This window comes from Erpetoichthys calabaricus, chromosome 10 (assembly GCF_900747795.2).
Source record: "Erpetoichthys calabaricus chromosome 10, fErpCal1.3, whole genome shotgun sequence".
Taxonomy (NCBI): Eukaryota; Metazoa; Chordata; class Cladistia; order Polypteriformes; family Polypteridae; genus Erpetoichthys; species Erpetoichthys calabaricus.
In genome coordinates this window covers 113,114,971-113,142,958 of record NC_041403.2, presented here as the reverse complement: position 1 = coordinate 113,142,958, position 27,988 = coordinate 113,114,971, and the positions used below count along the sequence as shown (strand labels likewise).

The following is a 27,988-nucleotide window of genomic DNA, read 5'->3' as shown; positions in this document are numbered from 1 at the left end:
TCATTTCTGCACGGGTCTGGAGGTGCTCTACTGGAAAGGCATTAATTTTAGCACCTCTTGGTAAACAGTAGTGGAAAGGGTTAAAGTTCCAGGTTAAAGTAAGAAGCCTGCGTTGGTAGTAGGAAAGCCACCAGTTATAATGTGGAAGTACTAGAAGGCCTAAAAGATACCAGGTTCAGCAGGTACAGTATTTAGACAAAGAACAAATAAGCAAACAGTTTAGTAAGGCCTAAGACAATGATCATTCATTTTTTCTTTATTTGCCTGTTTTATACTCCAGTAAGACTATTTTGTTTTAATTCCTGATTTCCGGTTTAATTTCTGCCTTTTGTGCTTGTGCCTTCCATTACAATTCACCTCTTATTCACTTCAGTCACTCCTCAAAGCATAAAGTAAAAGGTCTGTATAACAAATGTACTCAGACTGATAGATAGCAGAAATTACATTAATCCTATTTAATATATTTTTGTTTTGATTCTCTCACTAGTTTGTCCAGAGATCACTGTCCGAAAGTCCTTAGTTAAAGGTATGGCCTTAGTCATTTGTTATTTTTTTTGTTGTGTTTGTTTTGTTTTGCATAAATGCTGAAATGAGTGCAATTATTTGTATCCTATACCATTGCCAGAAGACAATAGATTACTATTTGCTTGTGTATTGTGACTTTCCATATGTGATAATGTGCTGACACAAAATGTTTGACAATTTTAAAGTATGCAGGAAAACAGAAACTTAAATGACAGGGAGAAACCTGCAAGCAACCTTCACCAACACCAAGATTTTATGAAGCATTATAATGTTTTAATTATAACTGTCCATGAAAGTAAAACTTATGTTCTGATATCTATACTGTTTCTTGATAAGAATGGTTCTGGATGTTGAAAACTGAGACATTAAGTGATAAGTGGATGACGTTAAAGGAGGTATGTTCTTTTACCTTTTCAGCATTTGATATGATGCAAGCCTTTGGACTAACCAGAGCAGAGCACTTCTCTGTTGACGGTGTGTCAGTGGAGCCTTTTGTTTTCACTGGATCCCCAGCTTTTACAATTCACAAAGATATTCAGCTAACACAGAACACAAGGTCAGATTTTCAGTCTCTTCAACAATTGATGACTAAAACTTTTTAACTCTTTTTTTTTTTAACTATATTTTGACAAAGTTATTTGTTCATTCTATAACTAGCAGTTATAATGCCAATACATACAGTAACTCTTTAAGAAAAAGTGGTAGATCTGCTCTACTTAGTATCACTGCTAATTCCTAAAAAACAGACAAATGAGTGTCATAGAAGTACAAAAACAATAATAATGTGAATGTTTTACTATACATGCTTCTATCTGCATATACATGACTGTTTAGGTTAAAAATTATAGGGTTCAATGGCTAGATCTTTACATCCAGAGGAAGATTTTCTTTTAAAATTTCCTTCCGTAGAGAAATGGCATTATAGATACTTTGTTATAAACAGAACATAATTACATATTCATTAGCTACTTTATATGGGTTGTCTCATTATTCACAGTAAACTCTTAATACAACATAATATTCTCAAAACTGCTAAATTTATGTGTAGATCATGAGAGCTGAAACCTACCCTGGCATCATATCCAAATTTTTGATAATTAGGCAAGTTCAAATTATATATATATATATATATATATATATATATATATATATATATATATATATATATATAAAAATATATATTAGGGCTAGGCAAGTTAATGCGTTATTATCACGTTGACGCATTAATTAACGCTGACAATTATTTTATCGCAGTTTAATACAGTTTTTTTTATTATTATTATTTTGAAAGCCTCAGTCTCGCTACAAATTAATAGAAATTACTGATCTTCTTGTTACAGCGCTTTTCGATACACTTTTGCTATAAAGAAAGTCAGCTTTGTTGATTTGACCTCGATTCCCTGTGTGTGCATAAGTAGTGAAACAGCTTCTTAAATGGCATGTGGAGAGATACCAAAGTGAATGCTCAAAGCAAAATAATCCCTGGATGACTTTTTTCATTTTATCATTGAATCAGACTCTGATTTGTCGGACTCCGATTTTGATGCAAGTGATCTGGAGATGTAGATAGAAAACGAAAGTGAGGTACCAGCATCAGCTGATCATTCCCCAGCTGATCTTTATGCTGAACACATTCGTGTAACTGGTGCACCTATGGCAAGGTTCACCTGGGAGGACTGACAGGGGGTACAAATCATGAAATGCCCTGGCAGTGGCAAATACCTTTGGTTTTATATTTGATTTGATTACATTAATGTTTAAGTTGAGATTTACAAGAAATATTTTAACTGATACTATGTAAAGGGAATACTGCTGTTAAAAAGCACCTTATTTGTTTAAAGTGTTTGCAAACCAAATACACGCAATGCACTACTTTTGAGTTCACATCGAATTTTGCACATACAGTATATGTATGTGTATATATATATATATATATATATATATATATATATATACTGTATATATACTGTATATATATATATATTATAAAAGAAAATTTTTAAACGAGACTATTGCCAATAGATTTTATCAAGTTCTGCGAGATGAGACTATTACCAGGAGATTTTTTCAAGTCCTGCCCTCCTCTCTCAACCATTTCAGCTTAACAGCCCATGCCTACGGTCCTCTCAGCTCTCATTCGTAGAAAAGCTTTTGACAGACACAGTTCCTGCGCTCTCAGCTCTTATAAATATTTACGTTTTCCTCACTTTAAGCTCCCAATAAAAGAAGGCTTATTATGTCCAAATCTTATTGAAGCATTTCATCCTGAAGGGTTATCAACAGAAGAAATGAGTACACTGGCAATCCTAGTACCGAGAAACGATGAAATCAAATGAATTAATGTGAAAATTGTCGACTGGTTACAGGGCCAATTGATTAAATGCATTTCAATAGACTATGCTGAAGCAGTTTCTGGAGATAGTGCGGAAGATGAAAACATCAACTTACAATATCCTGTAGAATATCTACAACCGTTAACACCGTCCGGTCTTCCACCGGCTAAATTACTGTTGAAAGAAGGATGTATCATAATGTTATTGCGTAATTTATGTATGAGTGATGGGCTATGTAATATGACAAGATTAGTTGTATTCAAAATTGGTCGAACAATTCTGACAAGTAAAATTTTAACAGGCAACAAAAAAGGTAATGTTCTACCTATTCGCGGATAACATTAGAAACCAAAGGAGGTCTTGATATGCCATTCATTTTAAAACGTTTACAGTTTCCCATGAAGCTTTTGCTATGACAATTGACAAATCACAGGGATAAACATTCGAAAAAGTTGGTTTATTTATTCGAGAGCTAGAAACGATATTCACTCAAGGGCAGTTATACATTGCATTGTCACAATGTAACTCCAAACTGAATCAAAATTCAATGCGATATTGACGAAATTTTAATCCCAAATATTGTTTTTACTGAAGTTTTACAGTAAAAGTGTAAGTTTAAAAAGTATTTGCATGTTAACTTCAAAGCCGAACAGAACAAAAACGTATAATGCAACTAATACCTCTAATACAACATGAAACATAATTTTCTTTCAATTTATTACATTTTACTATTTTTTACTAGGGTTAATTACTCGCTGTAATGTAAAATAGTTATGTCTATTATGCATATGTAACAATTCCCATGAAATTAACAATCTGTTTAAATTGTACATTCGCTTCCCCATACGCGAGCAATAGAGCCGCGAAGTGGCTAGTGCGTAGCGCCAGCTCGGGGTTTGGCGAGTGAAGTGAGCAGGGGGCAGAGCCCCCTAGTAATATATATATATATATATATATATATATATATGTGTGTGTGAATGTGTATATATGTATATGTATTATGGCAGACGGTCGGGATACCCTTCTGATCAGAGGACCGGGGGAGAGGTCATGTCAACAGCAGTACCTACCCTGGAACATGAGAGGGCTGCCCCCCTGGATGGCATCAGGGCCACGGACTTGGAGCTTGGAAGCTTAACCCTGCTGGGGCCCGTGGCCAGTGACAGGGGGTGCCTGGACAGCTCCAGAGCCTTGCACTGCAGCACTTATGCCACAACTGGAAGTGCTGCCAGAAGAGGATCTGGTTTCCCATGCAGCACTTCCACCACACCTGGAAGTGTTGCTGAAAGATGATCAGAGAGCACCTGGAGCATTTCCGGGTGCGTTATAAAAGAGGCCGTCTCACTCCATTCAGAGAGCCAGAGTCAGGAGGCAGAGGACAGAGCTTGCGGGAGAGGAGTGGAGGCTGCAGGATAAAAGAAGAATAAAGAAAGAGAGGGAAAAGGAAAGGACTGAGGTGTTCTAGCTGATTGGTGCACTGTGTGTGGTGCTGTAAAATAAAGAAGAAAATAACGTGTGTGTTTTGGAACTTGTGTGTTCTGTGTCTGTCTGAGGTCCGAGCTAATTCTACAGTATATATAATGTGTTTGTGTGTATATAATAAACAAATAACATCCACCTAAACACAATTAAGAACTTATTGCTTGAATAAGAAAGTTGATTCTGCCACTCTTAGGCTTATAGGTGGAAAGTTTACATTTAAAGGCACTGGCATTCAAACAGAGTAAGTCCAACTTGCTGTGTTCACAAATCCAATGTGTTACTTGAGTTCATTCCAATGTCCCCCTGGTTGAGTCAACAGCATTCTAGGGTCAGAAAGATGCATTCAATATAACATTAGGTAAGAGTAAATAATTTCTGTTCCTAAGTTAATAAACATTAAGTAGGATGATGTAAATTATATGTAGAGGCATTAACATGGACACATTTACTCAGTATTTCAGTAACTGATAACATATTTTTTGAAACAGTTAAAAGCACAGTTTTAATTGTAATATCCTGGCTTTTTTACAATTGCACATTCACTTATTTGCAGTCCCCTCCTGCCTTTTCCACTCCATACAGCATTAAAATAGCATCTGAAATAAGAAGTTTAAGCTTGTCCTTGCAATAAACAAAACCATAGTATCTTAACTCTCTGTAACTCGCCATGACATGTAATAGTTCATCCAACTTCTTTTAAAGTGATCAAACATTCCACATATATGGAGACAGGCCAGTTTTGAGGACTCTCCGCCTTACTTTTATCCTTGTTCCATATTTTTTACATCTTCAGATGAGCTAATCCTGTGATAAGGGGTAACAGGCAAGGGTGATCGCAGTGATATAAGGTGAGCATGGGAACATTTAATATATCCCACTTTAGTTTCTCAGATTTTTCTGATGTGCTTCACTCACTGTGTGACAAGTTTCAAGTTCCCAGATCATTCAAAAAGCAGTTGATACTCAGTTCTACATCTGCAATGACAGCAGCATGTCTTCGATTTAAAGATTAATTTAAGGTTATAAGTAACAAGTAGGAGACTAAATCTTAAAGGCAAAGGCAGCTCGTAAAATTGTAAAAGGCAGCTGCCAGTGTGGCGCTGTAATTGTCTGGGTTTTCTCCACACTCCTTTGCTGCTTCGGGAACCTCTTGGACCCAACACTGTTGATAGTCAACCGAGATGAGCCACGCAAATAAGGAGATACACATGCAGCAAGGAGTAAGTGCAGAAAGTGATTAGTACTTCTGTTAAATTTAAACCAATCAAAACAAAATCCAAACAGTGTTCAAATAATAAGTGCACTGCATTCCAAGAGTCTTCCAATAAATAAATAATCCCATAAAACAGTGTCCATGTAGAGGTTAAAACCAAATCCATAAATAATTCAAATTAAATATGGTCAAAATCACTAGGCAGGACACTGTATCTTGCAGACAGATGAGACAGCCTGCCTACAAGCACAGCCAACCTTCTGCTTCAGGTTCAGGTACCTGAAGTTCCACCGAACCTCATTTCTCCTACGCTCGGGTCCCTGCTGCCATTTGTGGCCGTGGTAGGAAACCATGCCGATCCTCCGCTTTCAGACTTGTGCTGCCCCTCCTTGGTCTTATGCGGAGGGTCACTTGAACAACGGGTCACTCCAGCTCCCTAAGCACACTTTGCCGGAGCTATCCTCTTCGGCTCCCTACCATTACTGCCTTTGTCTCCCTCTTTTAACCTCTATCTTTTTTCTTCTCTGTTCTTTCCTCCCGCATCTCTGCCATGCAGGCACCCTTTATTAACCTTGATTGGGTATAGGTATGAGACACTACTCTCTCCACAGCATGAGTGAAGCACCTGACTGACACTCACATTCAAACTTGTATGTGTCGTCAGCCAGGCACCCCAACCATCCCCAGAGTGGAGCACGCTTGCACATACCCACACCTGATTCCAACCCTGCATGATCAAGGGTGCGATTATTTATATAAAAACTACCTAATACACATAGACCACTTAGCACTGGGGCCCAGAATTAGAAAGGTGTCTTGAATTACATGTGGGGGAAAAAATGGTCATGTTACTTGTGTCACATAATCCACTTGTCAAATATCCAGTCATTTATGCACAGCGTGCCAAACAAATGCATTTTTTACTAAAATATTGTTGAATAAATGCTATGCAGTAAAATTGACACACATCATAAACAGGAAATGCAGTTCACATGTGGTTTGGTTTTTGAATTTGTAGCAACCGCAAAAAACGGGAACGCGATTCCTATACTTCACAACCCGACAGGGGAGTGGACGATGTTTGAAGGTTATAATAGCATTACCACATCCAGTCCTCGTCCCCTCTTGACCCTATGCCCCCTTAAATAATTGGCAAAAAATAAAACGTAACAGGAAGAGAGACTGATAAATATATTAACATTTACTCTTTACATTTACTTGCCCGGTGCCTGAGTGCTTATCAGTGAACCCCTTCCCCAGACGCCCTTCCCAGCGCCCAAATCCTATCCCCCGGTTTGACACAGTCAATACAAAAAAAAACTGTTCTTTGAGCACGCAAAAGAAAGATTTCACTTAGTCCAAAATATAAGAAAACAAGAAACCCTGCAGTGTGTGCTTGGTGTGTGGGTGTGTTTGTGTGTGTCCTGCGGTGGGTTGGCACCCTGCCTGGGATTGTTTCCTGCCTTGTGCCCTGTGTTGGCTGGGATTGGCTCCAGCAGACCCCCGTGGCCCTGTGTTCGGATTCAGCGGGTTGGATAATGGATGGATGGAAGAAACCCTACAGTTCAGTTCCTCCTGTATGGCAGGAGGAAACACAACCGTCCTTTGGCAAAACGGCTTCTCCGCGGACTATCACGAAGAATGAAACTCAGGAATCCGACTCACCAGATGGGAGCATCCGGAGAACACCAGTACCTGGCCTCTTCTCGGGGATTCGTCACTTGATTATTTCTTCAAGGTGGCCACCCATGAATAGGAGACGTCCCTGGGTGAAGTAAGATCCTGAATAATTCTTTGAGCGTGGATAGTTGCTGCTGTGGACACTTTTTGTGACTGAAGACAGAGAAGAAAATTAAAATTAGTAAAAACCTTTTATTTATACATACCAGGCAAGGGTAAAATGACAGAGAAATACAGTCCTAGGACACCGCACTTCATCTGCCTTTAGCGCAGATATCCTTGTTCTTTTATAGCTTTCTAGTCTCCTGATCGTAGACCACGTAAGCAATAAAAATAGCGTCCTGACTCATTTTGTATTATTGGAATAATTGGTAAAGTCTTTACCCTAAAGGTACATTTTCTTGTCACACACATCATTGAAAGAAAACTTCCAGAAAGTATATATGCTTTTTGTCACGTACGCAAAACACAAACAAGTTTGATCATTCTGTCCTATTTTCTGTACTTACACACATACATTTTGTTCAATTACATCATTTTATGTTTTTACACTCCTCCCTTTTTGAACAAAATGATGTGGGCAGTAGAATTAGATTAAAATGGTTGATGAAAGGGAAGGGGGGGGGAAAGGGGATGGGGAGGAGAAAATGGAAGAAGCTATACGAGACATGTGCTCCTCATGTAGCATATATGCCCTTTCCATAGAGGCGGTAAAGTACTTAGATAGAGATTACCACCCATCCTTGGGTAGCCTGAGAGAGTGCGGGTAACAGTCAACAGAAAAAGTATTTTTAAGATAGCCATTTCTTGCAATGCGATGCGTGGATCCAGGCAGGCAGTCCTTCAACTTTCACGGCATGTGGTGTGGATAGAAGAATTTGGAATGGTCCTCTCCACCTAGGCTGATGCCAGTGTTTTCCTCCAACTATCTTGAACCAGGATCCAGGTGCCCAAGGGAATTGGTAAATCCTTAGAAGGTGGGCTGGTCCTCCAGGCTTGATTAACCTGCTGGTGGACTTCCTTCAACGAGGTTCGGAGACCTGCAAGACTAGAGAGAAGATCATTGTCCACAGTATGCAAATTCACATTTCCTACAATCATGCCAATGGGCATGGGACGTCCGGTCAGAATCTCAAACGGCGATAGTCCCAGTTGTCGGTGTGTCCGTCCCCTTAGTCCATTAAAGCTAAGGGTAGTGCATCCGGCCATGATAAATTAGTTTGTTCACAAATTTTTGCGAGTTTAGCTTTTAAAGTGCCATTGCATCGTTCTACGATGCCTCCGCTTTGGGGATGGTATTTACAATAATGGTGCACATTAATTTGGAGCCAGGTGGTTAATTTATTTATAACGGAGTTCACAAAATGAGTGCCATTATCTGTTTGTAACTTTTGAGGGATACCCCATCTTAGAATAATCTCTTTAATTAGTGCTTTAGCTACTGTTTTGGCATCGTTGTGTTTTGAAGGGAAAGCCTCTACCCATCGGGAGAACACATCAACAATCACAAGACAATATCGGTACCCTTTAGACGGGGTTAGTTCAATGAAATCCATTTGGAGGTGTTCAAACGGACCCATTGGATTAGGGGTAACGGCGGGACTTACCTGGGTACCTTTTACCACATTAAACTTTTGACATATTGCACAGCGTCTGCAAAATTGCTCTGCATATGTAGAGAAACCTACAGCTTCCCAATGTTTTTCAACATCTCGAACCATGGCATCTCTACCTGCGTGATCGAGGCCATGGGCGATTTTTGTCATTCCTGGGAAAGAGGCTTTTGGGAGAAAAGGTTTGTTAGTGTGTTTATGAGTCCAGACTCCATCAGAGAGGGACCCTTCTTTGGACCATTTTCTCCTTTCGATATCCGTGGCTGCACTCTGTAAAGAAATAATTTGATTATCAGGGTCCTGGTCATTTCTCTGTTGGAATAAAGAAATTGGTGTGTTATTATATGCAGCCTCTTTAGCAAAGTGGTCAGCTAATTCATTTCCTTTGCTAACAGGATCCTGTTTTCCTGTGTGAGCTTGACATTTAACAATCGCTAGCTTCGATGGTTTGGTTATAGCTTCTAAAAGGGATTCGATCAATTTCTGATGTTGGATGGGTTTGCCAGTACTGGTCTTAAATCCCCTTAGTTTCCATAGTGCTCCATGATCATGGCAGACTCCAAAAGCATACCTGGAATCCGTATAAATTGTTACGATCTTCCCTTCGGACAGCTGACACGCTCGAGTGAGTGCTACGAGTTCAGCTGCTTGTGCACTCAAGCTTGATGAAATTCAATTTGCTTCCAGCAGGCGGTCCCCTTGGACCACTGCGTAACTGGTTGAGGGTGCTCCATTTTTCAATCGCAAGGAACATCTATCCACAAAAATCATTTCTCCAGTTTCTAAAGGTGTTTCCTGTAGATCTACTCTAGGTTTTACAACCTTTGCTATTTCATCATGGCAGTTATGTGGTTCTCCTTCGTTGTTAATTGGGAGAAGAGTGGCTGGATTTAAAGTGGAGCATCTTTCAATTGCAACATTTGACAAAGTACAGAGTACATTCTGATAGTGTATTGCCCTAGCAGTAGTGAGATGTGAAGTTTTGGCTTGTACTAGGATAGAATGTACAGCGTGAGGCACTTTAACTGTTGGGGGGCTCATGAGAACTACATCCGTGCTTGCTAATACAGCTTCTGTTGTTGCAGCCACAGCACGAAGACACGGAGGAAGTGCTGCGGCCACTGGATCCAGTTTTTTAGAAAAATAAGCCACCGGTTTTTGTTTATCTCCGTGTTGTTGCGTCAGTACTGCATTCATAAATCCCTGCTTTTCGTCCACGAACAAAGTGAATGGACGAGAATGATCAGGCAAACCAAGCACGGGCGCAGATAGAAGAGCAGTTTTTTAAGTCACAGAGAGCCTTCTCAGCCTGTTCATTCCATTGGACCTGGCCAGAAAGGGGGGTGCCAGGAGTATTAGCCAATTGTTGCAACGGCTGTGCTCTTTCAGTAAAATTTAGAACCCACTGTCTGCAGTAGCCCAGAATACCTAAAACAGACATAACCTGTTGTTTTGTGACCGGTCTAGGAAGATTTTGGATGGCTGTAATGCGATCTCTAGAGAGAGCTCTTGTTCCATACGTAATGTCATGACCTAGATATTTTACAGTTGTTTTGATTAGCTGCAGCTTAACTTTAGAAACTTTATGGCCATTGTCCCCCAAAAACAGCAACAATTTCTGGGTATCTTTTGTTCAATCTTCTTCCGTAGCGCTACATATCATTATGTCATCTACATACTGTATCAATGTACTACCTCTGTCCGGCCAAAAGCCTTCTAAATTTTGGGCAAGAGCTTGTCCATATACACAAGGGGCTTCAGTGTATCCCTGAGGCATGACGGTCCATGTCCAACGGCGGTTTTGGAAAGTAAAAGCAAACCAAAATTGAGAATCAGGGTGTACAGGGATAGAAAAGAAAGCATTAGCTAGGTCAATAACGGAGAAGTACTGAGCGGAAGGAGGGATAGTAGAGAGGATAGTGGAAGGATTAGGGACGATAGGGGCCCTAGGGAAGATGGCAGAATTTACTTGTCGCAAGTCTTGTACGAAACGCCATGAACCATCAGCCTTTTTTACAGGTAGAATGGGGGAATTGACTGGAGAGTATTCAATTGGAATAATAGCACCGCGTTTGACGAGATCGGAATGTACGGCAGAGATGCCAGCCTCTGCTTCGGGAGATAGAGGATATTGGGCACGGTGCGGGCGGAAGGAGGATTTCGGGTGGATCACCAGAGGCTCACAATGGGCTATCCTTCCATAATCATTCTTTCACTGGGACCATAGTGAATCAGGGAGCATAGAGAGCCAAGAAGGGAAAGTGGTTTGCAATGAACAAGCAAAAGAGGAAGGACGGCACAAAGCGCGATGTACTAAAAAATCAGTTTGAAGCACCACTTTAGTTATTAAACGGTCAGGAGTATCAAAAATACCTGGAGTAACTTGTAACCAGTCTGTTCTTTTAAGGCATTTTTCTACCCATGGTCCTATTTCCCCCCATTTAACAGTGCGTGATTTAGCTAAGGAAATATGAGGCACTGAGCCGCCAAGATAAAATATATGTTGTGAGCATGTAAGATGAACAGAAGCAGCTGCCTTTGTGGATGAAATAAAAACACAGGAGATGTGAAGGGTTTCGGGGCGAGTACCAGAAGTAAGGAAAGATTCTAGCCAGGGGGTGTCTACTTCTATAGGGAAGTATTGGGCAGTACAGTGTAAAATGTCAGGGGCCTGTAAATTGGGAAAGAGACAGGGGGAAAAAGAGTGTAGGGCTTTGAGGAGAATGGTGTGTGGGAATTATTTAAAGTCCAAGCTGCAAAAGAGGGTTTGGGTAAGGGGCAATTTGACACAACAACTTGGGGGTAGAACAGAAAAAACCTTTGTCAGTCATAGAAATAGAAAGAGAAAGTTTTGTCATGAGATCTCTTCCTAAAAGGTTAACTGGACAGAGCTGATTTAAAAGAAAACGATGCAGTAAGGTATGTCCGCCAGGACGTGACTGGACTTGAAGAGGTTTTGATACTTGGAGAAGGTGAGGTTGTCCAGAAGCAGTAAGCACAGTAACAGTCTTGTTCGAGGCAGGGACCTTTGCCAGCGAGAGGGTAGATCGAGTGGCACCAGTGTCGATTAAGAAAATAGTCTCAATGCCATCAACGAACAATGTCAGTAAAGGATCAGTCTCTGAATTATGGGTGAGCAAAGGTAGTTGAAAAGAGTGGCTGGAGGTCCCTGCGTTTTCCTATGGCCAGTATTGTTGGTCAGGGGTGTCAGAAAAAACAGGTGGAATAGGAGGAGGTGGGGGCTGTTGCTGTCTGTGAGGGCACTCCCGACGAAAATGTCCAGTTTCACCACAGGCGTAGCAAGAGTAGGAATTAACATTGGGATTAACACTAGAATTACCAGAGCCTACGAAAAAACTCGTATATCCGGCCCACCTTAAATCGCTTCTTAAATCCGTTCACACCTCTCCGCCAGCATCCTTTGTCCTCTAAATGTGCTGATAAAAGACAAGCTGCCAGCAGCCGGCTATTCCATCTCCCCACCGACTTAGAACGTGAGCGAACTTTTCCCAGCTCACGCCTTGATTGTTTACCTGGGAGTGAAGTGCAGTTTTACAGTGGAAATGATAGATCGTTATTTGGAAGACACGCATGAAATGCGTGTTCCGTTTCTAAAGTAATCTGTGTAAACACATTGTTAAAACAGAAACTTTTTCATATTTTAGTAATAAATGTTACAAAATGTAGTAGGCATAAACTATAGAATATGTAAAGCCCGAATTCCAAAGGTCAAATAAACACTTTCACAAAAGCTTCAAGAATGACTCAACAGCTTCTGTGGTGTAGTGTGCTAAGGTTTGCCTCTTAGCGCAGAGCAGCTTTTCCTTGCCTCACAGACCTGAGTTCGATTCCCAGCTGGGGATGAAGTGTTGCTTTTTTTTCTTTTCTTTTAAACCTCAAACGGACATAAAATTTATACATTGGTATGCACTGTCAGTTACTGAGATCGTTATATTTTCATGTGGGATGCTCCTTTTCAAATATTTTTTAACAATTGAGACTGCAATTAACAGGAACAACTGTCCTTATAACTTATTTTTAAGATCCATAACACACAGACAGACAGAGCATTGCGTAATAGAGAGACAGACAGGCAGAGAAGTCACTAGATATATAAATAAACAGGGACGCCACGTGTACTGAAAGAAAAAAAGAACAACATGTGCATTGTCCCTGCTGTACTAAATAAGCGCAGGCGCTCTAACATCACCCCACCCCCGATCTTACTTAGACTCTCTTATTCAGTGCAGCAGGGACAACGCACATGTTGTTCTTTTTTTCTTTCAGTACACGTGGCTTCCCTGTTTATTTCTATATCTAGTGACTTCTCTGCCTGTCTGTCTCTCTATTACGCAGTGCTCTGTCTGTCTGTGTGTTATGGATCTTAAAAATAAGTTATAAGGACAGTTGTTCCTGTTAATTGCAGTCTCAATTGTTAAAAAAATATTTGAAAAGGAGCATCCCACATGAAAATATAACGATCTCAGTAACTGACAGTGCATACCAATGTATAAATTTTATGTCCGTTTGAGGTTTAAAAGAAAAGAAAAAAAAAAGCAACACTTCATCCCCAGCGGGGAATCGAACTCAGGTCTGTGAGGCAAGGAAAAGCTGCTCTGCATTAAGAGGCAAATCTTAGCACGCTATGCCACGGAAGCTGTTGAATCATTCTTGAAGCTTTTGTGAAAGTGTTTATTTGATCTTTGGAACTCGGGCTTTATATATTCTATAGTTTATGCCTACTACATTTTGTAACATTTATTACTAAAATATGAAAAAGTTTCTGTTTTAACAATGTGTTTACACAGATTACTTTAGAATAATGATCTCTTATTTCCACTGTAAAACTCCACTTCACTCCCACATAATCAATCAAGGCGTGAGCTGGGAAAAGTTCGCTCACGTTCTAAGTCAGTGGGGGGATGGAATAGCCGGCTGCTGGCAGCTTGTCTTTTATCAGCACATTTAGAGGACAAAGGATGCTGGCGGAGAGGTGTGAACGGATTTAAGAAGCGATTTAAGGTGGGCCGGATGTACGAGTTTTTTCGTAGGCTCTGGTAATTCTAGTGTTAAAGGGAGAGGGAATAAAAGGATTCTTATTGTGGTCAGCAGGAGGAGCTCTAAAACCACCTCGTCCTCTTCCTAGTCCTCGTCCCCTTCCTCTAAGGCCATATCCTCGGCCTCGGTCAGGAGTATTCCTGGTATAATAGTTCATCTGTGCTGCCAATAATTTGGCATGAGAGTCCGATTCCTTCTGCTTAGTTTGTTTTTCGGCATGTTCAGCATGTCGTTTGACTTCATCAAACGCGGCACTTACCCAACCAATACAGGAAGTGTGGACCTTGTTTTGTATATCAAGGCGCAAACCGGAAACAAAAGGTGGAACTGCAGCTCGGGTGCGGTCATCAACATTTTCCAAGCCCGAGTGATTAGCCATAAGGTCTTGAATCCTATGTGCCCATTCATCAACCGTCTCGTCTCTCTTTTGTTTTGCAGCAGAAATAAGGGACCAGTCCGTTCCTTTTTTATATTTTTCTGCAATATTTTGTCTCAACGCCTCCCATTGTGGGTTAAATTCACCTTCTCCACCAATCCCCTGTCCTCGAGTTAAAGCTGGGTTCCGTACCCATGGAACGTCATTGCGGACACCCCTGCAAACAGTGGCCCATGTGGTCCCAAGCTTTCAACGAAGTACCTGGGTCCATTCAGCAGCGTTAGGCTTATACATGCTATCTAACTGATCAAGCTGTTCAACAAATTTTAGTCCTCCTACTTCCTTTGCATCTGGAAGTGCATTCACGACATCCTTTAGTTCTTGGATGTCCCAGTTCCGATTTATCATAACTGTTGTGGGATTTTGGGGTCCGGCTGGATGGGCAGGGTTATAATGGGGATTGGGAATTTCTATTAAAGGGCAAGTAAGTAAAGGTGAAGGATTTGGAGAGAAAAAAGTTGGAGCTGGTTTGTGAGTGGAGGTTTGACTTCGAGTGCATTGGGAGACGGGGGTTTGTCTAGTACGGGGTGGGTCATCACGATGGGTAGAGGGGTCATAGTGATCTGTGCCTGGGGGATCATCGGGGGAAACTTCTGCCAGTTGTAGTGCAGGGGGGGCAGTCGGAATGGTGGATAGAGGAGGGGATAATGGAGGTGCCTGAGGTTGGTACTGAGGAGAGGAACAAATAATAGAATAAAGGGGGTCTTTATTTGGATTATTCTTCCTTTTCCTCCCGTCTGCCTGTGGTTCAGTGCCTGTCTGAACTTTCTGTAATGTAATTAGTAATTCCTCTTTCTCCTTTTCCTTTCCCTCATTTGCCCACAACAATTCATTCTGTTTCTGTACTGCTTCTAAATTTCTGTCTTTTATTACTAATTCCCATCTATCAAACATATCCATTCGATACGGTCCACTATTATAACAACCCTGCTTTTTCCTACACAGGATCTTCCTAGTTTTCCTGTATTTCACTTACATCTCCTGTCCCCTCTATCGGCCAACGCCCACCACTCTGTCTATTCCATTTCCTACATGCCTTCTTGAAATCTAAACCTGTCTTCTTTTCTACAAATTTCCTAGGAGACCCATTTTTACGGGGCGTCTGTTGATCCTCCGAAAATAATTCTTCCAGCATTAATGATTTTGATCCCCCTGTGCGGCGATTAACAGGCTTACTGATATAAGTTCCCATTATTTCCCCTTGCTCTTCCCGGGTCCTGTATTTAATTTTCCAACTATATACTGATTCGTCTAATCCCTTGTACTTATGAATCAGCGAGGTATTAAGTGTACCACTCACTATTCCCTTACTGTTCCCTTCTTTAGTCCCAAGGGGAGACACCCAACTATCGGTCCTGTCCCAGTTCCCAGGAGAACACGGTATTCCTATTAGTATGTAGATTTATTTATGCCGTCCTAACAGCAAACCTGCAATCTGTGCTCTTTTTCTGTTTATGTTTCCATATATATATATATATATATACCACCCCATTACTTGTCCCGTTAGCCTGTCCGCTCACATCCCCGGATTCCAGCTCAGGTGACTTCGTGTCCGATTCGGTTCAGCAGAATACTACATCAATATGTCCAGCCGAGTCTAGGATATGGGTGAGGCCAGTATCCTTTCGTCAGACCTTTCGTATGCGTCAAACTGCTTGGGTCAAGTCTCCATCACCTTAAGCAACCCGTTGAGATATGAATATGACTAGACGGTCAACAGGAAACTCGCCCTCCCGTAATTTAGAAAATAATAAAAAAATGTTCGGAAATTCCCCGGTGCTTACCCCAGCCTGGAAATGTGCAAGCTCTGTCTGGAAATCCGTTCAGTCACCGTGGATGTAGCAAAGAGGAGACCAGGGGCTCCTCACGCAAGAACTTTCAGGACAGGGCAGTCCTAACTTTTGCCGGAGCTGCATGCTCTGCTGCCGGAGCTCAAGTTGACAGCAGTCCGCTGGTAAGACGGATCACTGAAATGGTCTCGCCGGAGGAGTCGACCGGCCGTCTCTTGTCCCACGTCCAGGCGCCAAAAAACTGTGGACACTTTTTGTGACTGAAGACAGAGAAGAAAATTAAAATTAGTAAAAACCTTTTATTGATACATACCAGGCAAGGGTAAAATGACAGAGAAATACAGTCCTAGGACACCGCACTTCATCTGCCTCGAGCGCAGATATCCTTGTTCTTTTATAGCTTTCTAGTCTCCTGATCGTAGACCACGTAAGCAATAAAAATAGCGTCCTGACTCATTTTGTATTATTCCAATTGGTAAAGTCTTTACCCTAAAGGTACATTTTCTTGTCACACACATCATTGAAAGAAAACTTCCAGAAAGTATATATGCTTTTTGTCACGTACGCAAAATACAAACAAGTTTGATCATTCTGTCCTATTTTCTGTACTTACACACATACATTTTGTTCAATTACATCATTTTATGTTTTTACACTGCGTTGCCTTCAGCCTTATCCTTCCTTTTTCCTCTCTCCTTGATCCGCCATTGTAGCCTTGCTACAAATTGAAGACAGGATTCTTGACTAATGAATTAGGGAGAAAAGCAGATTTTCAATTCAACACCAAGAGGACTGACTCCATCTAGACCTACAGCTTTTCCTGTTCATGCCCTCCTCAGTTCTCCCCTCAATTGTACATCAGTGGTGGACAGCCCATACTGAATTTACCAGTTGAAGTAGAAATAATTTCTAATGCTGTAAGAATGGTGTGAATGGATTGATCATTGGAAGAATGTGGTGGTGGAAGGAAGGAAAATCTATTAAAAATTAGTTAAGGGTGTAAGCTTTGTCCACATTCCCTTCTAGCAGATGCATCTTGGACTGTTTAAGTCCAGTAATCCATTACTAAACTCTTTTTGCTGTCTGCATGGAAAAAAAATAAGCAAATAAGAAAAGAACAGATCTTTTACCATCCATCTCACATTAGCAGGGAGAAACAATATTTTCTTGGTGTCACAATCCCTCCTAACCCACTAACAGCTGTGTTTGGTGGAGAATGACAAATTGATTGATTGTAATTGCCTGTCCATTGTAATTGCCTGTCCCACATTACCAGTTCACAGACTTCCCTTGCTCAACTGGAAGAATCTCAGCCCACCTCTTATAAGTCAGTGCGTAACTGATGTTCTATATTATTTTAATTGGAAAAAATATATAAATTCTCACTCATCTGTTCACATTTTTTTTAAATATGGCAAGATTTAATTAATACAATTTTAAAATCTGCGTTTATATCTGGGAAAACGATATTCTCTCTTATTTCTTGTCTTTAAAGATGTGCTCTTGCTTTTGGCACTCCTCTCTTTCTCTCAGGTGGGAGATTCTGGTTTGTTAAGGTTGACTTGATTATGTGTAATCTTGTTTTCTTTGTCATAAAATTTTGTCTTGATTGTATAGAATGCTATTTTCTTCAAATAAAATCAATAAAATAATTAAAATAAAAAATAAAACATTCTGGAAATTGAGATTTCTAGGACTATGGCATGATGACACTGCTCTGAATTCCCTTTCTTTCCCTTTTATTCCATTTAGATTTGTTCATCCAGCTGGTCTCCCCCGAGAATATACGATTAGCTTTGTGATCCGACTTCTGCAGGAGACACCCAAAGAGGCATTTGCAGTCTGGCAAATTACTGATGAGGATTTCCAGCCTCAAGTTGGCGTTGTGTTTGACCGTGAGCTTCTGTTTCCCAACCTTTCTTGTTTGTGTTCTTAAAGGGTGAAATGTATGAGCTGTATGGAGACCATTTAATCTATCAGACTTGATTGGTTAGCCACTAGCTAAACATTTTGAGCTACACTTTTGTATTTAAATGTGCTATACAAATGCATATTATTGTTATTACTGTAATTATTTTTAAGTTGTCATGGTTTCCTCCTGAACTACATGACATGTGGTTTAATTCATATTCTCATAACTTTGTGTGTAATGATGTCCTTCTTGGATTCAGTCTTAAATGTTGTTCCCTTTAATTTCCATGGGTGTGTTCAAGTCACAAGTCACTTTTTAATTAAAAGAATTCTCCTGGAATGTAATACATCTAGGGTACATTATTTATTCCATGCTTTGATTTCTCAAGATACTCTAGTTTGTGGTTTGATTCTGTTATAATTTTGTAGCTAAAAGGAGCTTTAACACTAGAATACCAGAGTCTATGAAAAAACTCGTAGATCCGTCCCACCTTAAATTGCTTTGCACCTCTCCATCAGCGTCTTTTGTCTTGTAAATGTGTCGGTAAGCAGCAAGCAGCCTACTATCACATCCCCCCACCCGCCGCACAGTTTTGTCAGCTCAAGTCTGTTTGCCTGCGTGTCAGTTGCTTAGAGTTGTATAGAGTGAGAAGTCAAGCAAAATGACACCTTTTATACATACTATATCGTTATTTGGAACACAAGCATTTCATGTTTATGTAAACACATCGTTAAAACAGAAATATTTTCATGTTTTAGTAATAATTGACAAAATGTAGACATGAAGTGTATATTGTGTGAAGCCTGAAGTCCAAATATCAAATAAATACTTTCACAAAAGGTACAAATATAACAGAACAAGTGCGCTTCTATTCAAGACTATAACTGCAGAAAAAGAACCCGTGTTAGGGTGCAACAGTGACACGCATTTGCTACGACCGCTTCTGTTTTAACGATGTGTTTACTTAAACATGAAATGCATGTGTTCCAAATAACGATATAGTATTTATAAAAGGTGTCATTTTGCTTGACTTCTCATTCTATAAAACTCTAAGCAACTGACACGCAGGTAAACAGACTTGAGCTGAGAAAACTGTGTGGCGGTGGGGGGATGTAATAGTAGGCTGCTTGCTGCTTATCGACACATTTACAGGACAAAAGACACTGATGGAGAGGTGCGAAGCGATTTAAGGTGGGACGGACCTATGAGTTTTTTTGTAGGCTTTGGTAATTCTAGTGTTAAGATGAGATAATGGAAGCATCCAGGTAGTGGCCGAGTATAATAAGGTCTTATTTAATGAGGATATTTATAACATAAATTAACAGTGCGAGCAAAAAATACATTTTACAAGGAGAAACAATAAAGACTGCACTTTTTTTACAGCTGTTAAGCGCACCCTGAAGTATTTCAGCTTGGATTTTAGGGGAAATCTGCAGGAAGTTTTGTTCAACCATTCAGAAGTGAAGAAGCTCTTCTACGGCAGTTACCACAAGGTGTGTTATAGCTTCTTCAGTCTGCAGAGAAATAATGCTTTATGTACATACACCATAGGGGTCTGTGTCAAAAAGGAGTGATGGTAAATGCTTAATCTATTTGTTCCTCCAAGCGCCAGTTTTTTTTTTTTTTTACCAAATTGCACAACAGAACTATGATTAAAATGTCTGGCTCACACCCCCAGGTATCTTGTCTCAGAATCTGTGTGGTGTCTTCACAATCTTCCAGTGCCTTGGGATATTCCGGTTTCCTGGCACTTGAATAATTAATTAGGCCCATAATTTGATCTGAGTTCTGGTACTGATAAACGTTCAAGTATAATTTAAAAACATAGCAAGATAAATATTGTTAAATAATTATTCCAGAAAAATGGTGTTTAAAGCCCTTGTGTAGCAGGAGTTGAATACATACTGTTATCCTTTAACTTCATTTTAACATGTGTCTTGGTGCTATATATTTTACTTTTAAATTTCAGAGTGTTCTTCTGTTTTCAGATGTAATAACTGACAGTAGGGTTTTCGCCACAACACCTGGTTTAGAGTTAATTTGCAAACTTCACCAGTTGTATTTTTATCTGGATCATTCATATGAATTAAAAAGAACAGTGATCTTAGCATTGATCTCAGAGACACCACCTTTAACATCACCTAATGCAGAAAAAGTTCTTTGTTCCATTTGTTTTCAGAGTCTGAATCAATTTTGCACCCATCTAAATACTGCATACACTCTCCTTCTTTTAGTTTTATCACCAACCTCAAATGCCTTTCAAAATCAAAATAAATAATACAGTATAAACATCTGATTAAATGTTTTTCTTGCTTCATCATCAACTTTTAGCATATTACTAAAACATAATTTTAACATGTAAAATTGTATTGACCATTAACTAATACCTTAGACATGTACTTGATACAGTATGTGTTGGTAGTTCTTTCTGATAGATAAAAAGATGGATAGATAGATTAAAAAATTAAAATAAAAAACAAAGAACTTCAGACTTTGTTAAAGATAAGAGAACAGTGACAGTGATACGTTATAAAGGCATATTACTTTAGGTATAAAGGAGCCCCAGTAGTGTTTCATGACACATTTCTGTTGAATAATTTGTTTGCTTTTATTCTCATCTCCATTTATACCTTAAGAGAGTCAAGGGTGTGTCCCATAACTGAGCCTACCTTTTAATAAGCTTGTTGATTTGGTGAGCCTCTCATAAAGTGATGTTGCTGTCACTACATTTTAGAAAATTGCACTCGCTATCAAGAGTTATGGAACATGTAAAGAATGTAACTACTGTACCTGTGTCACAGGAGCACAGTTTCCTAAGAAAAAAAAGACTGATCTGCCCTTTCTTATGTAGTTTCGTTATGTTAGTACACCAGTCCAGTTTCCTATTAACATGGATCCCCAAGCATATCATGTAGCTGTGCTTTACCTCCATATCCACTTTGTGAAAAATGAAAAAAAAAATAGGTAAATAAATAAATAAATACATACGCACACACATACATACACATGCACTGTGGTCTGAATACACACCAGAATGACTAAAAAGCAATAAACCTAAAAATAAACAAAACTTCTGACTTACAGTCACAGTCACAGTGAGGCATTATGCAGGTGTATTGCTGTTGGTGTGAAGGAACCTTTAATAAATGCTTCTATTAATTTGCCTGTTACGTACGTTTATTTTACTAGCCGATTGTTACTAAGATAACCCTGATCATATTTTGTATATAATGACCTGCTGATCTGATAGCTTTGAGCCTTTAGAAATTTCCCTTGTATTCAAAGATTTCCAAAAAAATATGTAGTTTTAATATGTATATACTGTACAAAATATATAATATCCTTGACCACTCTAGTATACATAATACCTAATCCCAAGTTTATTTTAGTTCATCCTTTTTAATCCTCTTAGTATTTATCTGTCTGCAATCTTCAAATCACATTTAAATAATTTAGAAAGAAAGAAAGCAAGCCTGGGGGTAAATTTAGCTCTCTACAGAAGTTCAATAAATACAATATTTATTAAATAATATTATTAGACAGAGGATGTGCAGCTTGGTTCATTATGGCACTCAGTTTTGTTTTCATTCTCTCCTTCGCTACTACTTGCAGGAGGTTCAGAGTGCATCCCATAACTGAGCCTACCTTTCAATTAGCTTGTTGATTCTTTGGGCCTCTCTTGAAGTAATTCTCTACACCACAGCTCAAGCAATTGCACTTGCCATCACAGAGTTGTGTCATGGAGCCCACATGAAAATGTAGAACGTTTCTTTTTTTGCACAGAGTTATATACAAATGTTTCAGTCCATGAAGTGAGCAATCATTTAAACAATTCATCTGCTTTTATACTTTTTTCTGATTATATTATCTTATCTAACACATCACATCATCTGACTCTTAATATGCAGAACTTTATTACCTCCACTAATCAACTAATGCTATCGGTTATTTCAGACTCATGCTGATTCTCCGAATTATTCTGAACACTGCATGGTCAAGAGGGATGTTTTGTGGATTGTCCTATTGATCTTAGTGCTGCTTTGTAGGATGGGTGTATGGGCTTTCTCATCAATTTATCCTCACTTTCTGCAGGAGTATTCATTACTCATTTACCTCATTATAGCCCTGGAATTTGATATTGGTACTTTTTAAAATCCCACTATAACTTATAGTTGACCTAGTTTTTCTACTGTAACTCTATTTCTAATTGTATAAATCATGTTTATGAAAATGGTATTTTTTTCCTCTTTAAATTTTGTCCCATAACTTCATAAATTATAAGTATAATTATAAAACATTGTCAACAACTATTTGATCAATGTTGTATTTTCCTTGCATTTAAAATAACTTTTTTTTATTTCCTTCTTATTCAATAAACATTAGCTATGTTACTTCACAAAAATGTACCTAGTCCTGTATTTTCATCTGTTATCAGACCATCTAATAGTACAGTTGGTAGTGATACAGACAGCAGAAGTATATACTGTACTTCAACAACTTCAAAAGTTACTAGTTTATGCTGCCAAAGATGTGTACAACAGTGACCAGAGACAGAGTCCATATACAAACAACTATGCTCACATTTTCATGCTGGCATCCACAAAGTCACCCTGATTTATATCCAGCTGTGGTCTATACTAGGTTACCACCTTTGTTTTCTACTAAAGGCAGGCAATATACATGTTGACAGTAGGTGTTAATCCTCCCTTCAGAAGATGTCATCACTACTCTCAATAATGCAAGTCATTGGCCCTTTTCAACATTAACATCTTATTGATGTTAAAAATCTTCTGCCATCACCTGGGATCTTTGGCTTTCCAATTCACAAACTACACACTTAGCAACTCTTTGCATAAGACACTCCATCTCTGTTGTGCCCATGTTTGGCTATTTTCTATATTACTTAGGCCCAATAAGCCATAATATTATTTATTTGTCCTGTATTGCCACCAACAGCTGCTAGTTTAAACTATATCTTTATCTATACTAATGGATTTAGACATTTTGTCCTGAGTGATCCACTTATTATATACCATCCCTTAAGTTAATTTTCATTCCTCTCAGTTAACAAATTTCCCTTTATGTTAAACCCTATACTATACATTCTATTAAAAATCAATAACCAATAATGTTTAAATTGGACTGACTTAAACTGGCAATGTTATAAGTATAAATGTGGTGATAGTCACTAATTTAATACTAAATATACACTAGTAGTCATTTTGTTAGATTTTATTAACTACAGGAGGTGTGTAGTGGGCACAGTCCAAATTACATGCAGACATGAATCCTTAAAGGTAACTGTTGTCCTCTCACATGAAGTATCAATGGGCTATAGAATGAGGTCATTCTAAAAAATGTACTCTTGCACATTGTTTTTAACAGTAAGTGCTGACCATGTTATGATAATCACATTTTCTAAACTATTAGCTATTATATTATTACAATTGTTGTATGGGTTAAATTCAAAACAATTTAAATACATAATAATCATACACTATTTTGATTAATAAAGCAATAGTTACAAATTTTCCATAAGAACATGTTGCTCATAAAAACAATTAATTTGCCTTATTGTGCTTGCAAATAATTAACTTTTCTTCCTATATCAACCACCACTCCATAGTTCAAAACCTCTTTGAAAGACATTGCTACAGAAAAATAGGTACTTTATTAGGCTACAACAAAATTCCTTCTATAGTGGGGATTTTAATACATTATGTTAGGCTGGTCTTGGAATCCAATACCCCAAACTAAAGATATTAATATTTATGACATTTGTCCCAATACGGATGGATGTCTTCTACAATTTGGGACCCTCGAAGATCATTTTTTCTTTTTGGTGTCAGAGGTTCAGTAGTCAATTGGTTGATTGCCCGATCCATGACTTGATCCCTCTTCTGGAATGGTTTGTTCAGACAATTTCTTTGTTTAAAGACCTTTATTACAGCCCAGTCTCCAGGTTCAGATTCAAGTGCTGTTATCTCCGATTGGCTAGGCAAAGCAGCTTTTACCTGCAGGAATAAAAACTTCACTGTTTTCCTCAATTAGAACATTAGAACAATCTAGACAAGAACAGGACATTCATCCCAACAAAGCATGCTAGTCCTATCCACTATAATATGACACCAAAAGAGGTTTGGGACAGCCATCCGTATACTTGACTAAGGCTGCAAAAATTGAGATTTTGGTAACACAGAAGTGTACAGGTTGAGTCCAAAAGAGAACTGAATTCAAAGTGGAGGTTGTCTTTGCTTTTAAGGCAGGTCGATGGAAGTGACGTCATTGGGGCCCGGAACTAGAAATGATGTTCTTGGGGTCAGAACCAAAAGTGACATCATCGGGCCAGAACTGGAAGTGAGTCGTTGGAACCAGGCAGAATTTCTCATGTCTGGTCTGCAGAGACAAAAGAGAAAGGTTTTCTGCATCCCACCACCACCTGGTTTGGCATTGAATGACCTTCTTTTGGTCTTTCTAGCTGCCTCCCATGCACACGTGTGTGACACTACTTAATTTTTGTAAAATAAAATCAAGTCTAGTTTTAAAAGTCCCTAAAATCCTACTGTCTATCACACTACTTGGTAGCTTATTCCAAGTGTCTATGGTTCTCAGTGTAAAGAAAAACTTCCTAAGATTTGTGTCAAATTTACCTTTAACAAGTTTCCCCATCCTCCCTGCGTGGAGTTTGCATGTTCTCCCCGTGTCTGCGTGGGTTTCCTCCGGGTGCTCCGGTTTCCTCCCACAGTCAGACATGCAGGTTAGGTGGATTGGCGATTCTAAATTGGCCCTAGTGTGTGCTTGGTGTTTGGGTGTGTTTGTGTGTGTCCTGCGGTGGGTTGGCACCCTGCCCGGGATTGGTTCCTGCCTTGTGCCCTGTGTTGGCTGGGATTGGCTCTAGCAGACCCCTGTGACCCTGTGTTCGGATTCAGCGGGTTGGAAAATGGATGGATGGATGGAAGTTTCCCCATGTTCTTGATGAGCTAATTTCAAAATAAGTCTTAATCCACTATACTAATTCCCTTCATAATTTTAAACACTTCAATCATGTTTCCTCTTAATCTTCTTTTGCTTAAGCCAAAATGGCAAAATGGCTTTTAACATTTCCTCATAATTCATCACCTGTAGCCCTAGAATCAGCCTAGTCACATTTCTCTGGACTTTTTCTACCTCAGCTATGTCCTTTTTGTAGCCTGGAGACCAAAACTGATCATACTGTACTGCACACAGTACTCCAGATGAGGGTTTACCATTGCATTATAAAACTTGAGCGTAACCTCCTTGGACTTGTACTCCACACATCGAGCTATATAACCTAACATTCTGTTAGCTGTCATAATGGCTTCTGAATACTATCTGTAAGTTGATACACAGCGTCCACTACAACTGCTAATTCTTCCTCGTAAGGTGTACTTTCAGTTTTCAGACCTCTCATTGTGTTTTCAAACCTAACATTTTTACTTCCCACATGTAATACTTTACATTTACTGACAATTCATTTTTATCTGCCACAAACCTGCCCAAGCCTCAATGCTGTCCAAGTCCCTCTGTAATCATTCAGTGGATTCTATATTATCTGCCAATGCACCTATTTGGCATCATCTGCAAATTTAACCAGCTTGTTACTTATATTGTTACTGTCCAAATCAGTTATACATTTTAAAAATAGCAGCAGTCCTAGCTCTGACCCCTGTGGAACACCACTCCTAACATCAGCCAATTCTGATAAAGTTCCACACAACATCACCCCTCTGTTTCCTGTGTCTGAGCCAATTCTGCACCCAGCTGAACATCCTGAACTCCCACTTCTTTTAGTTTGATGACCATCCTCTCCTGTGGCACCTTATCTAATGCTTTCTGAAAGTCAAAATAAATAATATCATATCCTTTTGTTGCTTCCTCATAGAATTCCAGCATGTTGGTAAAAGATGACCTCCCTCTTCTGAACGCATATACTGACCATTCAGTAAAACTCCTGTTGTTGCTTTGTGTTGCTTAATCTTACAATTAAAAATGAATTCCATTAATGTACCTGTGATGCATGTTAAGCATTCATTGCCTTAGTTAAACATTACAAGGAAGTTGTTTTTAAATGAATATTTACATAAGCATTAACTCTATCTATCTTTGCGAGATTTTTTTTTTTAAGAAATGCAAACATTTTGTCTGCCAGGTACATTTGGTGGTGAGTCAGAGCAGGGTTGAGCTACATGTGGATTGCCAGCAGGTCTCCCAGAAACCAGTGGTCCCAGCTGGACACATTCCCATAACAGGTTTTGAGGTGCTTGGAAAGATGGTGAGGACAAGGGGACCCAGGAGTGGATCGGCACCAGTAGGTGAAAACTTTTTCATACGTTATTTCAGTTTAAGTGAATTCAAATTAACTAGAGCATTTTTGCCTTTAATTTTAGCAAAGTTTTATGTAATGTGAGGCAGTACTGTTAAAGTGAATTTGTAAAGTTTGAGAATTTACTGGTTGTCCAGTCATCCTTATGGTCAGAAACATGAGGAACTTCTAATTATAAAGCACTATAAAATTTTGTTATACACATTGTAGCAAATCCCCGCCTAGTGGTCATTCCACACCAGAACATTTTCTTTGTAATCTGGTTTGGTGGCTCACTCTCTCACTTTTCTTTGTTCTTTATTTATTTCGCCTTATACAATTTCTTGTATTAGGAATTTGTTAGTTTTCGCATACCCCTTGGGGTCAGAGCGCAGGGTCAGCCAATGTACAGCGCCCCTGGAGAAATTACAGGTTAAGGGTCTTGCTCAAGGGCCCAGCAGAGTAGGGTCTCTTTCGGCAGTGACGGGGATTCGAACCGGCAACCTTCGGGATACCAGTACAGATCCTTAGCCTCAGAGCCACCACTCCGCCCCTCAAAAGACACCACTCATCATTTTCACTCTTATCTCTTTTCCCCAGCTCTATCCCACCTTATGACCCCTTTAGGTAAGGGACAGAAATATAAAGCAAAGAGTTACTCTTTTGCTATATTCTGGTGCATCCAGTCAACCACACACTTTGAAGAACCCTGGGACCTTCAGTGCCCTTTTTCTGCTCTCTACTATATTGTGTGCATCACATCAGGTCTTTTTCTACTGCAGGTTGCATTGTCTGGAAAAAATGTTTCCACTTTGACAGTCTCTGTAATGTTGATGTGAACAAAGAATTCTGTTTGAGTGCACTCTGTGAATTTTCAGAGTTTGAGTTTAACTGACTCTCTTACAGTTTCAGATCCAGGCTTTTGAGATTGTGTGCAACACATCATGGGCTTCAGAGGATTTGTGCTGTGAAATCCCAGCTCTGGTAGGTGATAGACTAAAACAGAAGCTTTAAACAAATCAGTTGTCTTTTCCTGCTTTTCTTGAATACAGGGGTAATGACTCAGGCGCCGCCGAGAGTGGCAGCCTTTTCAGCAGCTCCGTGTTTGTGAATTTCCCCTTGGGATTAATAAAGTATCTATCTATCTATCTATCTATCTATCTATCTATCTATCTATCTATCTATCTATCTATCTGTCTGTCTGTCTGTCTGTCTGTCTGTCTGTCTGTCTGTCTGTCTGTCTGTCGTCTGTCTGTCTGTCTGTCTGTCTGTCTGTCTGTCTGTCTGTCTGTCTCATCTGATAACTTGACAGCAATGAAGTGTACAGATCAGAACTGGAATAAAGACAATTTCTTCAGTGAAATGTAATTACAGCTTTAATTTTGACAAATGTATACTTAATAGCAGGTTTATTATTCTTCAAGTGCAAGAGAAACCCAACAATTATTACTGGGCTGAAATTTCATCTTTGATTAACAGAATAACGATAAACAAATGGCAATACCAAGAAACAAAACAATATAAAAACACAAACAGAAACAAAAAACAATTCTGAACACTAACAAAAGTCATCTTGCCATCCTTTAGTATTATGCACATGGAGTGTCACTGCAGTAGGCTGGC

General features: G+C 39.3%; 1 protein-coding gene across 2 annotated transcripts in view; it reads left to right on the top strand.

The window, feature by feature from the left end:
• LOC114659314 (collagen alpha-1(XIV) chain) overlaps positions 1-27,988 on the top strand; it is a 306,226-nt gene that overhangs the window by 200,184 nt on the left and 78,054 nt on the right. For both annotated transcript variants that reach the window (XM_051932843.1, XM_028811737.2), the window contains exons 24-29: positions 488-526; positions 943-1,081; positions 17,883-18,025; positions 19,426-19,535; positions 26,213-26,371; positions 27,272-27,349. In XM_051932843.1, the coding sequence (XP_051788803.1) occupies positions 488-526; positions 943-1,081; positions 17,883-18,025; positions 19,426-19,535; positions 26,213-26,371; positions 27,272-27,349 (668 nt within the window). The remainder of the gene's footprint in view (positions 1-487; positions 527-942; positions 1,082-17,882; positions 18,026-19,425; positions 19,536-26,212; positions 26,372-27,271; positions 27,350-27,988) is intronic.